Genomic DNA, 16475 nt, shown 5'->3' on the forward strand with positions numbered 1-16475 from the left:
AGGTCTGGCAGCATCTGTGAAGAGAAAACCAGAGTTAACGTTTCAGGTCCAGTGACCCTTACTGTTCTGAGGAAGGGTCACCGGACCTGAAATGTTAACTCTGATTTTCTCTTCACAGATGCTGCCAGACCTGCTGAGCTTTACCAGCAACTTCTGTCTGAGTTTGTCATGACCGAATTCGGAGTCTCCAATATTCCAAAAAAAATGTTGGAGGTATCAAGTTATAATTAATTATGCTAGAGATTGTTCAATTAATTTATCAAATATGATGCTAAATATCCATTTGCTGTATAGTATATTAGGGGAGATGAAAGTCAAGTAATATTATCGCTAGGCTGTTAATGCAGAGACTCAGACCCGGGTTCAATAAAAATCTGGAATTAAGAGTCTAATGATGACCATGAATTGATTGTCGGAAAAACCTACTTGGTTCACTAATGCCCTTTAGGGAAGGAAACTGCTATCCTTACCTGGTCTGGTCTACATGTGACTCCAGACCCACAGCAATGTGGTTGACTCTTAACTGCCCTCCGGCAATTAGGGAAGGGCAATAAATGCTGGCCTAGCCAGCAACACTGTCATCCCATGAATGAATAAAAAAAGTGGCATGTTCTTTATTTTTTATCATGCAAATTTGTTGTACAATTTGCATTAAACAAGATGGTTATGGAAGCATTCTATATGTTCACTGTGAAATAAAGCATCTTATTGATTCCTGTCAGGACCCATTCTATTAAAGCATTTGTGTAAAATCAGAGTGTAATTACAAGGGCATGGTAATATAATCACAAGTGCATGGTGTTATCATATTCCCACTTCATTTTGCATTGAGTAGATAGAGAGCAGTATGAGTCAATGCCTATAAAAATCAGATATGCTTTCCATTTACGGGAGTGACAATGTCAATGACAATGAGGAGATATTTATAGCAGATACAATTTTGTAACAGCAACCTTTGTTCAAGCCAGTCTCATGACTCTGAGGGCTGGAGGTATACCTATTATTCTATATCTAAAGAATAAGGGTCTTCTCTCTGAAGTTCACTCCACCTGGTGATTTGCACCTATCTCTCTAACCAGACAATTGGTAATGGGCTTCTCCCAAAGAAGGCAGAGAAAATATTCCTTCACAATTTATTTCCCACAGTGATGGAGTAGGGATTGGGAAATCAGCGTTGTGGGAAACTTAAAGCTTTATCTTTACACTCATCCTACTACTGCACATTGATGTAGAAGTTTTCTGCAGCAATGTTGTACCCATGCCAGTGTTAGAAAGTTTCCGCTTTGTGCAAATTATGTTTTTATTTTAAAAGTGTAGGATTGATGCAATACCTGCCTGGCAATAATGTGCTTGGGTGTGTGCTTTATTGCTAAAATGAAAATGGCCACAACTACTGAAGGAACAGACTGAAGGTCAAGGCTATCATTTATCAGCCTACACTAGTTTGATAAAGCAAGCGGCAAAGTCCATAATCTCAAGTGAATGAGACTTTATAGCCAGGTCAATGCATTTTCATGTGTTTTTCAAATTCTGCGGCATTGGTAGGGAAGTCAAAATTTTCTTTTTTACAACAAGGGTCTCCATTAGGGAGATGGTTGTGGAGTAGTGATAATGTCACTAGACCAGCAATCCAGCGCTCCAGGCAATACTCTGGGGTTGTGGGTTTGAATGCCACCATAATAGATGGTGAATTTTGAATCCAATAAAATCTGGAATAAAAATCTTGTCTAATGGCAACCATATAATGCCTAATGGTTATTGTAAAAACCCATCTGTTACACTAATGTCCTTTAGGGGAGGAAACTGCCAATTTACCTGGCCTACATGTGATTCCAGACCCATAACAATGTGATTGATTCTTAACTGCCCTCTGGGCAAATAGAGATGGGCAATAAATGCTGACCTAACCAGTAACATTCACATTTTGTGAATGCAGATAAAAAATTAGATTGTCTTTTTTTTAAATTCTGGATTTTATTGAATTCAAATATTGCCATCTGCCATAGCATCACAGAAACCTACATCTCCAGAATATTAACCTTGAGTTCTGGATCACTAATCCAGTGACATTACCACTGCACCATCGTCTTACCTATGTAACCCTAGCTGCAGCTCTGAAAATCAGAGCAGCACACTACATTCCAAGTTTGGAAAAGAGGCCTGGGAATATCTAAAAGAGAAGCTGTCATTGTTTTCTTCTGCTCGCAATGAAGTTACTGGGGATTTCCTGAGCTTAATCAGTACCTTTAGCTGTAAAGTTTTTCATAAACTCCACACTACTATGAGCTAGAGAAGTTCCATTGAAACTTCTGTATGGTGTGCTAGGGAAGATTTCAAGGAACGCTTCCAAACATACCCCTTGAAATGAGGATTGGTGATTGGAGGATTGCATCCTCTGTTCCATCTTTCCTGAATTATAAGGATTGCTCTCCATGCAATAGGATCGTACAAGGAACATTTTCTTGTTGCAGTATGGCAAAAAGGCAGGAATCCTTCAATCTGCTCCGAAGACCAGAATGAACTTTGGGATGTTCGATAAAAGAAAGCAATGAGACCAATGTGAAAATATATAAGGGGGAGGTGATGGCCTAATGATATTGTCGCTGGACTGTTAATCCAGAGACCCAGATAATGGGGGCCCGGGTTCAAATCCTGCATGGCAGATGGTGGAATGTGAATTCAATAAAAAAATCTGTAATTAAATATCTAAGGATGACCATAGCAGATGGTGGAATTTGAATTCAATAAGGAATTAAATAGGAATTAAGAGTCTAATCCACAAATCCATTGTCAATTGTCAGGAAAACCCATCTGGTTCTCTAATGTCCTTTAGGGAAGAAAACTACCATCCTTACACGTTCTGGCCTACATGTGACTCCAGACCCACAGCAATGTGGTTGCCGTCTGGGCAATTAGGGATGGGCAATAAATGCTGACTGAACTAGTGATGCCCTTATACCATGAATGAATAAATAAATAAAAGAAATTATGTCTTCAACTCTACTTTCCTGTCTACCACATCCTTTGACTCTCCCATCAATCAGCAATCTAACTCAGCCTGAAAAATATTCAATGACCCTGTCTCAGCTGCTCTCTGGGGAAGAAAATTAATTTTCTAACAATCTTATGAGGAAAAAAAATCTTCTTATCTCCATCTTAAACGGGAGATCCTTTATTTGTAACCTGTGATCCCTAATTCCAGTCTTTCCCACAAGGGGAAACATCCTCTCAGCATCCATCTTGTCAATGCCCATTCAGGATCTTACGTGTTTAACTGAGATCATCTCTCATTTTTCCAACAGTTACAGGCATAATTAGTCCAATCTTTTTGTCATAGGATAACATCTCTCATCTCAGGAAACCGTCAACTCAACATTCTCTGAACTGCATCTGATACTGTCATATCCTTCCTCAAGTAAAGCGACTGAAACTGTACGCAGTGCTGTAGATGTGGTCTCTCCAATGTCCTGTACAAATAGTATGCAAAATGTCTCCACTAGTACGTTCCATTCCCCTTGCAATAAACAACATTCCACTTGTTTTCTTAATTACATGTTGCACCTGCAGACCAAATTCTTGTGATTAATACACCAGGACTCCAGATCCCTCTGTACTACTGAGTTTTGCAATCTTTCTCCATTTAAATTGCATGTCTTCACGAGTTCACATTTTTCCAAATTACCAATTCTTTTGCCCACTTACTTCACTTATCTTTGTAAACATTTTTTTGTCCTCCTCACTACTTTCTAGCCTATTTTTGTGCCGTCCCCAAATTTAGCTGACAAATACTCAATCCTTCCATCTAAATAAAGATTATAAGTAGTTAAGTCCCCTGATCCCACGACGATCCACTAATTACAACTTGCCAACCTAGAAATGACCCAGTTATCTGTACATTCTGCTTCCTGTTAGCCAACCAATCCTTTATCCATGATAATTTCTACCCTTACGTCATGCATGGCAAACTTTGCTGTGGCACCTTATCAAATGCTTTTTGGAAATCCAAGTACACAACATTTACAGATTCTCTCAGCCACATGGAAACTTTTACTTTCCTGGAGATGACAGGTATTTAATGTTCCTTCTTTCTCTTAAGCTTCGAGCTTCGAGGACCAATGCTTTCCACATTGCTGACCTGAGAAGAATAAAACAGCCAATATCAGTCAGAATTCTCATGCTGGCCCACAAGGCTGGTACAGGTCTATCTCAGTACTTAAAGCTGGATAAATAGGCTGAATTTTACCAGAAATCAAGTGTCAATTTTGGCAAGTTTCATGGAAGGTTTCTGTCCACAGGCCTTGGTGGGTTTACTCGCGCTATCTTCCAAACTCACCTCATTATTTACACACCACACCCCTAGGGAACTCTGCTCACCATATTCTCCCACTCGTCACAGACAGAACTACTGCCCACTGCCAGGATCTTGCAGGATTCCAGGCACTGGCAGCATTTTTGAAGCCCAGCTGTGCAATTGGTCAAGTGCTTGGGTCCTATGAATTGCCTCAGACATGTCAGACTGAGGGAAATTGGTACCTTGCTTTGTCAATGGGGACTGTGAGGTCCTGTTGGATGAGGGGGGTGTGAAGCAGCTGCCCGTAGCGTATATCCTGAGATGTTGGTGCCTGGTGTCCAAGATGGAGGGCCAGAGAAGTAAGCAGTGAGCTGGAGTCACCTGTTATGTGCTCTAACCTTCAGGTGGGGACTTGTCGCTGTCTGGTTTCTATCCAGAAGGTAGGAGAATGGGAAACTATATAGAAATGAAGCGCGACAAGGTGTAATAATGAGGATGTTAATAAATGCCTCTCGCCACTCACTAGTGAGAATCTTGTCTCACTGTAATCCCTGGTCTCTGAGCAACAATGTGTTCCACTGACTGAATAATTCAGGTACAATGACTCAGCATAGAACAAAATCATAAAAAAAAGAGCAACAACTCTTTAAGAGGCCAAATACATTCTTTCTCCCCATCTGCTGTTGTGTAGCTCTGCTCATTTGGTAAACATGAAGGCACTATAATTATGTTAATAAGCTATTCTTGCCAAAGCCAGTTCAGTTAGCTATCGACCCTACCAGTGCACTCGCCCAGTGCAAATGTGTGCTCTGATCTCAAGGTCATTAGGTGATTGAGGACATTGGCAACCGTTTTTAAACAGTTCCATCACAACATGCAGCAGGGCTTCAATTAACTTTGATTAAAGGCGATTGTGTCAGGCGAGTGAGGGAAGAGAAGAAAATGAGACAGGGCATGTATGATGATAGTATTTCAGCTGACATTGATGAGCTGGATAAAAGCCAACAGTGGATGAAAAATATAACAGAAAATGATGCAGTGTGGACCAGCTGTCATGTTGTTGTTTGTTTAGCCAAGACCTGTCTCTCACGAGAACATTGCTGAGTTTCAAAGATATAATTTTCTACATTACATTGAGCCTTGGGAGGAATAGGTATTATTAATTTCTTGTTTCTTCAACACAATTACTATTATCATTTTTTGGCTTTTCAGTACTGCTTTTAAAACACTAATATTGCTTTTGATTCTTATATTGTGAGAATGACAAGGGAGATCTGACTTTATCGGTAACTGATTTTTATTGTATTTCACAAAAGCTGTGTCACAGTCAAGACTGTGCTGTTAGAGAAAACTGGTTTGAGCAAGTAGGAGCTATTTGGCTCCAGTGTAGTTCAAGTGCAATGACCTGATCTCAAATCTCATCAGCAATTGCACACACTTAAGAAATGAGAACGCTGAGGGGAGAGGTTTGTAGGAATGTTTTGCGATCCAAGTCATTATCTTTATATATGTTTGTTATGTCTTTCTGCTTTGACTGATGTGGAAGAAAGGGGCACTGGTACCAGTGATGGGGAAGGTGGAAACTGAACCTTTGGGATGGTTTACAACTCAACTGTGCGGGGACAGTATTCTAGTGAACTATATAATTAGTGGAGTAGAAAGGGTTTAAACTGAGAGCAGAGGCAAGAGATCAAATTTGAGAAGATGTAGCAAATCGAAGAGTTTAGTCATGGAAACAGAGAAAGGAACTTCTATGGGAAAGTGCAAAGTGAAGAGCAATCAACCGATAATGCTAGAGATTACAAAACCAATAAATGGACAAAATAAAACTTGTATCTGAATGCATGTAGCATTCACAACAGATCTTTGTGTAATTCATTCACGGGATGTGGGTGTCGCTGGCTCGCCAGCATTTATTGCCCATCCCTAAGTGCCCTGAGGGCAGTTAAGACTCAACCACGTTGTTGTGGGTCTGGAGTCACATGTAGGTCAGACCATGTAAGAATGGTAGTTTCCTTCCTTAAAGGACGTTAGTGAATCAGATGGTTTTTTCCTGACGGTTGACAATGGATTCATGCTTACCTCAATTCCAGATTTTTATTGAATTCAAATTCCACCATCTGCCATGGCAGGGTTCAAACCCAGGTCCCCAGAACACTACCTAGGTCTCTGAAGTAAGAGTCCAGTGATCAAACCACTAGGCCACCACCTCCACCCCTGTGAACTGATAATGTAAATTGAAGTTAGAAAAGAAATATCTGAATGCCATTACAGAGATGTGGCAGCTGGATCACAGAGATTGGGGGCCTGAATTTGAATGGTAAAGACATTTAGGAAGGACAGGCAGCTCGGAAAATGTGATGCTGTAATTAATTGCAGCATTAGTATAATAGAAAGGGATGAACCAAGTTCTACGTACAAGATGCAGAAGCGGTTTTAGTAGAGTTAAGAAATGATAAAGGCAAAAAGTCATTTGTGGGAGAGTTGTACAGGCCTCTGGACAGTAACAGTATAGTAAGGTCGGATGTCAAGGAAAAAATAATAGGAACTTGTTATAGAGGTGTGTCAGCAATCATGGGGAATTTCAATCTACGTACCAACTGGACAATTTGGATGGGCAAACGTAGCCTCAATGAGGTGATTATAGAATGTTTTTGGGATAGTTTCTTAAAACACTGTGTTCTCCAGTCAATCAGAAAGCAGGCTATGCTAGGAGATAGTAAGAACTGCTGATGCTGGAGTCAGAGATAGCACAGTGTGGAGCTGGAGGAACACAGCAGGCTAGGCAGCATCAGAGGAGGAGGAAAGCTGACGTTTTGAGTTGAGACCCTTCTTCAGCAATGGGTCCCGACCCGAAATGTCAGCTTTCCTGCTCTTCTGATGCTGTCTGGCCTGCTGTGTTCCTCCAGCTCCACACTGTGTTATCGCAGGCTATACTAGACCTGGTGTAAACATCAAGTGCTGGAAATCACAGCGGGTCAGGCAGCATTCATGGAGAAAGAGCGAACTAATGGTTTGAGTCCAGATGACTGTTCATCAGAATCATCTAGACTTGAAACGTTAGCTTGCTGTCTCTCCTTGGATGCTGCCTGACCTGCTGTGATTTCTAGCATTTGTTGCTTTCAGTGCAGATTCCAGCATCTGCAGTAAATTGCTCCTAAACTAGACCTGTTACTGTTTAATGACATAGGATTAGTGAATTATCTCAAAATAAAGAAGCTCTTGGGTAGCAGCGATCATAATACATTTGAATTTTATGAGGAACTTAACCAGATTTCACTTCAATTGTATCTTGACTGGAGTGGAATAAAAGAAGTTGGCTACTGCACACAATAAACCACTGTGAACTCATCTTCCTAAACTTCATTTCCTTCCTTAGTGAGCAAAAAAGGAATTGGAGGTACCTGTAATATTTCAAGAAAACAGTTTTCTGTTCACAAACATTACAGCACTGATGGGGTTAAAATGCCTTTCCTTTTAAAACTCATTTGCCTTCAGTCAGTTTAGAGGTGGGTAAAATGGGAATCATCCTTATAATATCTTTTCAATCCATAACAGATGATATTTATTATGTTTCCAATTCTTTGGCATCAACTTCAAATACTTGATAAAAAAAATATATCTACAGTTATCTTACAAGTGGAGAAGTTGCCCTTTAATGAAACATCTTTATAAAGATATGAACATACAAATTAGGAGCAGGATTTGGCTCCTTGAGCCTGTTCCACCATTTAATCAGATCCCGGTAGCTTTGATTACTCCACATTTTTGCCTACCCCCAAGAACAGTGCACCCCTTATTTATCAAGAATCTATCTGCCTGTGCCTTAAACATATTCAAAGACTCTGTTTCCACATCCATCAGTTATAAGAGCGCTTGCAGACTGTGTAAATTCTGTGAATATTTGCTGCTAAATTGCTCAGGAAATTTGAGCCGTATTAAGGACCTGGAAGTATTTGTTTTGAATGTTGAAGCTGCTCACAAAATTAACAACAAAGGATTGAAATGAGAATCACTGTGTACATTCATGTAAAAGTCAAACTTCTAAGATAAAATTTTTAGTTGAAAGTTAGGTGGTCAATATTTACAGGAGAAATGTTGAAATCTGTCCATTCCAGTTGTCTTGCTGTCGTAGAGTTGCCAAGTTATAACTGTTCCTGTCAATTTGGTGCAACACAAGCCAAAGGTATTTTTAACATTCATTTTCTATTTATTAGTAAATAATAACATCCATGGAGATAGACATTAATTTCTGAACATTAAACATATCAAATCCATCAAACACCATATAGATTTAGCCATATATTTTCACTTTTTTTTCCACAGTACAGAGCACCATAGACTGCAGTGAACATATGTTAAAATCCTTTAAAATCACCTTCGTCCTCATCTTCAAAGCCAAATAACATGTCACAATCTTCTTGAATGGTATCATTGTGTGGATTATCTGTGTCATTTTCATCAGCAATCACATCATCATCATTCCCCAAATAACCATACTCTGTGCCATCAAATGCATTGATATCCCACACATTTCTTGAATGAATTAGTGACAATCTTGTTCTGACCCCTGGCCTCTGCAATCCATGCAGATAGATGATTATATGCTACCTTCCTTGGTGAATGTCTTTCTCCATCAAGCATCTGTAAACCTCGTACACTGTGCAGGCCAGAATTGAAATTGCAATGTGTAATTTTCTTGCTTGTTTCAGAAGGAAGATTCAGATAGATCCTTGGGAAACTGAAAGTCATAGTGATTCTCATTGGTGCACTGTGTAACTTCATCCTCCAGCTACGGCCACATACTAGGCTTCCTTCTGTTTATATATTTATTCTTAGGACCCTACCTAAGCTGTGAGGAGAGCTTCCTCCCATCGCTAACATTCTTTTTGTATAATTTGAATTCTCTGGCTACTGTACAATTATTTGCCTGCTCTGCAAACTCAACTATTTTAAGTTTGAACTGGGCTGTGTATCTACTGTTCCTTCTTGATATCATGATGTTATATCAGAGGGGAAGGTAGGCAGGAATACAAGTCACACCAGTGAGGTGTTAGCCTTGACACAATCTGTTGACGTACACAGACGTAAGGAGCTCAACAGCCAAATTCAATGGTGTGCTAATATATGACTCTTATCAAGTAGGTTGGCAATGGAGCAAGTTTGACTTCAGTGGCAATTTTTGGCTATAAGTCAGGGTCACCTTTTCACACAAGATTTTCTGGAAGTCATACCATTACAAGCAGTGGGGTTGGAAATTATACATCAATTAAATGTTGATTAAAGTGATGGATATTAATGGGAGACTCACCAATTCTGTTGAAAAATATATCGTATATATAGGAGCAAAGGGTCTTGACATGCAGTGGGTAGTGACTTTACCCCTGGGCCAGAAGGTCTGGGTTCAAGTCATATGTAGTTACATATCCAAACTATTTGATTATAAATTGTTTCTAATATACACTATGTGATAAAGGGTTTTAATAACTTGGAAGTGCATTGTGTACCTCTAAATAAAAGCTTGTAGGTATGAAAGACTCAGCAACATATTCTGTTTCTCAACACCTGGCTGAATATGTTTTAATAGGGTAGATTCAGAAAAGCATTTACGTTTGGTTGCAGTAGTGATCCATGGGGTTTCAATTTTCCAACAGCTGATCTGACAGCAAGCAACAGATTTAAAGTATGTTACTGGCCACTACAGCCTTTGTTCAATGTCAAAACCTACACTGAATCTCGATTCGGCGAGGTTGTTGGCGTGCATCTTCCTAATCCTGGTGCAAAGCTGGCGTGGCCTAGCTGACCTTTCAAAAAGAGAAAATAGGTTTTTAATGAGTTTTATTTTCTGGAACTGGTGCATGGAGAGGGGCTAAGAACCGCGGACGCTGGAAGCTAGAGTCAATAAATGTGAAGCTGGAAAGGGACTGGGGCTGTCTTCCATAATAATTTCTGTTGGCTTCAATGAAAACCTCCTTAATTGTATAAATTTAATTGATAAAATGAAAATGAAGCTGTTAATGTTGCATTGCATGATTTTGGTATTACTAAAGGGGAATGAGGTTTCTGGAGGGTAACAGAGGTGGATTTTCATGAAATGCTTTCACGTTGATTGTGCATTATGGCCAGCCTGATCCAGTTAACCAGGCTTCTGAAATCATGACGAGTGAATATCTGTTCAACTGCTCATCACTGGGGATTTGACACATCAGCAAGTTCCTCTACAAGCCACTCACCATTCTGACTTGGAAGTATATCGCATTCTCTTCGCTGTTACTGAGTCAAATTCAGGAACTTTCTCTATAATGGCATTGTTGGTCTACTTACACCAAATGGACTGCAGTGGTTCAAGAAGGCAGCTTACCACTACCTGCGGAGGGACATCTAGGAATGGGCAAAAAATGCTTGCCCAGCCAGCGATGCCCCTATCCCATAGATTTTTTTTTCTTAATTATGTGACCTTTACAATGGGGAATTCACTGCAGTCATCCATCTTATTGCAGCTCAATAATTACACAGTACAGACAAGACTGTTGCATGCAAGTAGCACACCCTCTAAAGTTTTCAAATGTTTTGGTGCACAGAATCTCAGATGATCCTCCGAGTGGCTGCACAGCTTAGAGGGAAAGCGGCCTGTGAGTTTGTAACTGTAGCGGTGACCAAGATAAATAAAGGTAGAGGAGTTGTTAGTAATGAGGGAAGGGTAATCTTTTCAATCAGGCAGAAGTAGAGGGGGAATGAGCATCTGGGGTTTGGATCAGCGCGCACAGCTATGACTCATATCCAGTCTAGACGGGACTTGAGCTTGGACCTTCTGATGCAGAGTCAGAGACAGTACCCCTGTGCCACAAGACCCTAGCCTCAAACAGATTTGGTAAATAGTGAGGAAATTAGCAGGAGGATATCAATGGACCGGACAGACAAACAGACCAGTAGCAAATAGAATTCAACTTGGAAAGTATGATGTAATGCTAACAAGGGATTACACTATCAATAGTACGATGCTGGAAATACTGGGACCTTGGTGTGAATATCCATTGGTCCCTGAAAGAAGCAGGGAAAATAACCAGATGATCAAACAGGCATATGGGCTTGCCTTTATTAGTTGATGCATAGGATACAAGAGCAAGGTGGTTATGTAGGAACTGTATAAAACTATGATTATGTCACAACTGGAGTACTGAGGGCAACTCTGGCCACCACATTATGCTACTCGAGAGGATGCACATGAGATTTATCAGAATGTTGCCTGTACTGGAGGGTCTGAGCTATGAGGAAAGATTGGATAGGCTAGGGTTATTTTCTTTGGAGTAGCAAAGCATAAGAGGGAGCCCTGTTAGAGGTGTGTAAGATTGAGAGGCATAGGTAGACTGGATAGGAAGGTTCTTTTTCCATGATTGGAGTGGTCAATAACCAGGGACCATAGATTTAAGGTAAGAGGTAGAAAGCTAGAGTGGAGAAGAAACATTATCATCCAAAGGGTAGTGGGAGCCTGAAAGACTGGTTGAGACAGAAACCCTTGAAGTATTTAAACCAAATTTGGATATACGCTTGTATTGTCATTACCTCCAGGGCTATAGACCAAAAGCTGTAAAATGGGATTAGTTTAGTCAGATCTTTGTTGGCTGGCATAGAAATGATGGGGGAATGGCCTCCTTCTGTACTGTAAATATCTGAGTCTATGAGTCAATAACTCAGGAAGAAGTTCTCAGAGTTAATAAGGAGCAAGGTGTTAGTGATAGGGCTGAAAAGAGGCCTGTGCATAAATTGTAGTGCCGTACAGTTGAGAATGGATCTCGAAAGCCCAAAAGCAGTAATTGCTTGATGCAGTGGAGCCAGATTAGAGCACCTGAGAGTCACCGTGCTACCAAACGTCTTCAACATGCCTTCACCGTGTTCTGCAACCTCCCTGCCTCTGAAAAGTCACCACCTTGCCCACTGCTTGAGGACTTCAACATTATGATGCAAACAGCTGCCTCAGCCCCTGAGGTGGCATTGCTACTCACAGTGTCGGACAGTTTCAGGCAGGATGGGAAATCACTGTTGCAGAAAGCGATTCGCCAAAAACCACATTGGGTGACCGCTTAGCTCCCTGATCGGCAGAAGATCCTGCACACTTTTTAGTGGATGATGGTCAAGGCATCCTGTGCATTATGCCTGGCCCTCACTTTGAAGAAAAATCTGAATATTTGCCAATTTTGTTGCCAATTTCATGCTGTAAATTTGTGATAATGATACCCTTAGTACCTTAAGCAACAAAATTGTTTCACAGAACTTTGTCTTTAAACAATGTGGAAATTGTTTGTGTTGATCAATATTGTGTTTTCGCACTTCTCATTGTCCAGGGTCATCTTTCTGAAGGTTTAGTAACCAAATGGTATCGATCTCCTCGCCTCCTCCTGTCTCCGAACAACTACACCAAAGCTATTGACATGTGGGCTGCAGGCTGTATATTTACAGAAATGCTGACTGGGAAGATGTTGTTTGCTGGTAAGAAAGTTCCTATTCATGTATTTACCATTTATAAAATGTTGTCTTGCAATGCTGGATAGAATTACCATTTCATGAGCAACAATTAAAATAAAGTGAAAAAAGACAAAACGAGTACACAGAGAAGATGGAAATCTTCAACATGCACCGAAATTGGTAAGTTCACCTCTTGCTGAGTAAGCAGAGTCCTGAAGGTCATAGCACCAGGCTGGACTGACCCAGTGTCAGCTGACGAAGGAACCAACACAAGGGCATTCTGCCTGGTCTCAATCTCAGCAAGATATTTCTCACAGTCTCAGTGGTCCACAATAGCATCTGTGGATGGGATAACTACCCTGTACTTGTGAAGTCTTATTTTTAAGATGAGGAAACTCTCCATTTATATAGTGCATTATTACCATCATTAAATGATATGTATAAGCAGATCCAGCAGCCCAAAGATGGGCATCCATGAGGCATTATGGAACATCAACAGCAGCAGAATTCCAGCTCATGGCTTGACAGATCCTCTCTCCCATCACCATCAAGCAAAATTACCTTGAGACTCAATTATGAAATATGCAAGTGCAACTATGATGCATATGAAAAGATTCAATGGAAAGTAATTATTCTTTTTACCTTGGTGATAGGAGAGAGGATCTGTTAGGCCACAAGCTGGCATACAGTTCTACTGCTGGTGATGTTCCATAATGTCTCATGAATGCCCACCTTTGGGCTGCTGGATCTGCTTATATATATTTGATTTAATGTGATGGTAATAATGCACTATATAAATGGAGAGTTCCCTCACCTTAAAAATAAGACTTCACAAGTACAGGGTAGTTATCCCAACCACAGATGTTATTGTGGACCACTGAGTCTGTAAGAAATATCTTGCTGAGATTGAAACCAGGCAGAATGCCCTTGTGTTCGTTCCTTCATCAGCTGACACTGGCTCAGTCCCGCCTGGTGCAATGAGCTTTGGGACTCTGCTTACTCAGCAAATGGTGAATGTTGAAGATTCCCACCTATTCTGTGTATTCTGTGTTCACGGTTTTTTGACGAAAGGCTGCTCAAAATGAAGAGATGACTAATTTGCCACTTGATTGAGAGCTAGTTGGTGGTAATCAGCAGAAGAATTTCCTGACCTTCTTACACTTGGAGCCATGAGATTCCATAGGGTCTGCAAGGATTCCCAAAGTCACTCTCAGCTATTCTGCTGGAAACACCAGGGTTTATGATAAAATAGCCTGGAAGATTGGTTGATAAATATTATTCTTAGTGTATAATTGTGTGCACTAAGGCTGTTCCAGTTTAGTGACCATTTGTTAGAAAAATAGGACCATATGGGACAACTGAGCTTGGGATGTCTGAATCTTATGTTGCTGTGATGCCTTTGGCATTGCTAATGGGTCTGTCAGCTCTTTGTGTGTTGATTCTGTTCTGCAGTTATTGTTTATAACTGAATGACTTTCTAGATCACTTCAGAAAACATGAGCAGTTAAATTCATGTTGTGGGAGGAGACCTGCATGTAGGTCAAAGCAAGTAGGGGTGCCTGGCTGCATTGCCAGAAAACATGAGGTAAACCAACATGGCCTCTTTTTTCCACCTCTCATTGTCAAGGTGAAACTTACATTGTGAGGATTCCTGGCCGCAGTCCAATATTTCCCTAATATATACTCTAACATATCCTAACAGTTAACGGATCCGGTTACTTATGTTTTAAATTTTGAACGACATTTGTACTGTGACAAAGAATACGTGAATTAATTTTAAAATGATGTGATTTCCTCTCTCCGTCTTTCTTTTCTTGCCAGGTGCTCATGAGCTGGAACAGATGCAGCTGATTCTGAAAACAATTCCTGTTCTCCGAGAGGAGGATAAGCAGGAGCTGCTCCGGGTTATGCCAGCGTACATCAACCCAAAATGGGAGGTAACTAAACCACTGAGCACACTACTTCCTGAAGGAAATGCAGAAGGTAAATCATCATTTGAAAAGGAGTGCGATATTTGATTTCTGTGTGATATGTCTTCAGAAGACAAGTGCCTTTCCACAAGGGGAAAGAGTATTATGCACTTTTCCCTCCTTTGTACATAAAACAATTCTGCGATGGGATTTCTTGCTGCTTTGGAATCTTTCCTATTTACATTATGAGAAGAACTGCAAAAGAACAATGGTTTCTCTGCAAGCTTATACATTGTAATGTTTTATTTTAGAACTTTTAACAGCACAGAAAGGCCCTACAGCCTATCATGTCTGCATTTTCTGACCGTAGACTTTATCCACTGCTGAGATCACCTTGCGTGCCTGTGGCCAAATTAAATGATTAACAGTGCTGCCATCTCACTACTAGTAAGAAAAGTTCCAAGGGATGGACCCATGTTCTGTGCTTAACTTGGAATGTTAAACGATATCAGACTAAAAGAAAAAGCTTACGACTGTGCAAGGACATGTGGCAATCCAAAAGATTAGATGGAATAAACAAAGTATCAAAGAATGACCAAAAAATTAATGAGGGAAAAGTTTTAATATGAGAGCAAGCAGCAGAATGTTAACACAAATTAGTAAGAGTTTCTATAAATATTTAAAGGACAACAGAGTTAAGCAAGAGAGTTTTGGTCTACAGAAAGTGAGACTGGAGAATGAATATTGAAAAATAAGATGATGATGGTTGAATACAATAGATATTTTGCTGTGGTCTTCTCTACAGAGAATGTAAGTAACACCCCAGAAGCAGCAATAAATCGGGAAATGGAAGGGAGAGAGAAACTCTGGAAACTCATATTCAGCAGGGCAGTGGTACTGAGTAAATTGTTTGAGCTGCAGCTGGCAACTGCCAGGACTCAGATGGACTTCATCCTAAATGTCTCAAATTGTCCTGGTTGGGAGGTTGTTGATGTGTTTGTTTCAGTTTTACAAAACTGCCTTATTTTGTGGTCTGTCCTATTAGATTGGTAGATTGTGAATAATTCCTCTATTCAAAAAGCAGGAAGCTACAAGCCAGTGATACTAGGAACTGCTGATGCTGGAGTCTGAAATAACAAGGTGTAGATCTGGATGAACACAGCACGCCAGGCAGCATTAGAGGAGCAAGAAGGGTCCAGACCCAAAACGTCAGCTTTTTTGCTCCTCTGATGCTGCCTGGCCTGCTGTGTTCATCCAGCTCTACACCTTGTTAACTACAAGCCAGTTAGCTTAATGTCTGTCATAGAGAAAATGTTAGAAGTTGTTATTAAAGATGTTAAAGCAGGGCATTTGGATAAGTTCAAGGTAACCAGGCAGAGTTAACATAGTTTTGTAAAGGGAAACTTTTTATGTTTGGCAATCTATTAGATTTCTTTGAAGAGCTAACACTTGCTGTGGATAAAGGGGAACTGAACGATGTACAGTACTGATTTCCAGAAGGCATTTTATGAAGAGCCACATCAAAGGTTATTGTAGAAAGTAAAAGCTCAGGATGTAGGGGTAGAATGTTGGCATGGATAGAAGCTTGCCTGACTAACAGGAAGCAGAGAGTAGCCATAAATGGGTGTGCCTCAAGGATCAAAGCTGAGACCACACCTTTTTTCAGTTTATGCACATGATTAAGATAAAAAGTCAGAAGGCTTGGTTGCAAAATTTGCTGACAACACAAAGATATTTAGGAAAGTATGTTGTAAAGAGGATGTAAGGAGGTTGTGAAGTGAGTGTGCAGAGATGTGGCAAGGGAATATAAT

At 40.4% G+C, this 16475-nt stretch overlaps 1 protein-coding gene across 1 annotated transcript in view; it reads left to right on the top strand.

Annotated features, from left to right (window-relative positions):
- Window positions 1-16475, top strand: part of LOC109930115 (mitogen-activated protein kinase 4) — a 60381-nt gene that overhangs the window by 24902 nt on the left and 19004 nt on the right. Inside the window, exons 2-3 of the mRNA XM_020529654.2 lie at window positions 12634-12778; window positions 14576-14737. Of these exons, the coding sequence (XP_020385243.1) occupies window positions 12634-12778; window positions 14576-14737 (307 nt within the window). The remainder of the gene's footprint in view (window positions 1-12633; window positions 12779-14575; window positions 14738-16475) is intronic.

This window comes from Rhincodon typus, chromosome 1 (genome assembly GCF_021869965.1).
Source record: "Rhincodon typus isolate 14 chromosome 1, sRhiTyp1.1, whole genome shotgun sequence".
Taxonomy (NCBI): domain Eukaryota; kingdom Metazoa; phylum Chordata; class Chondrichthyes; order Orectolobiformes; family Rhincodontidae; genus Rhincodon; species Rhincodon typus.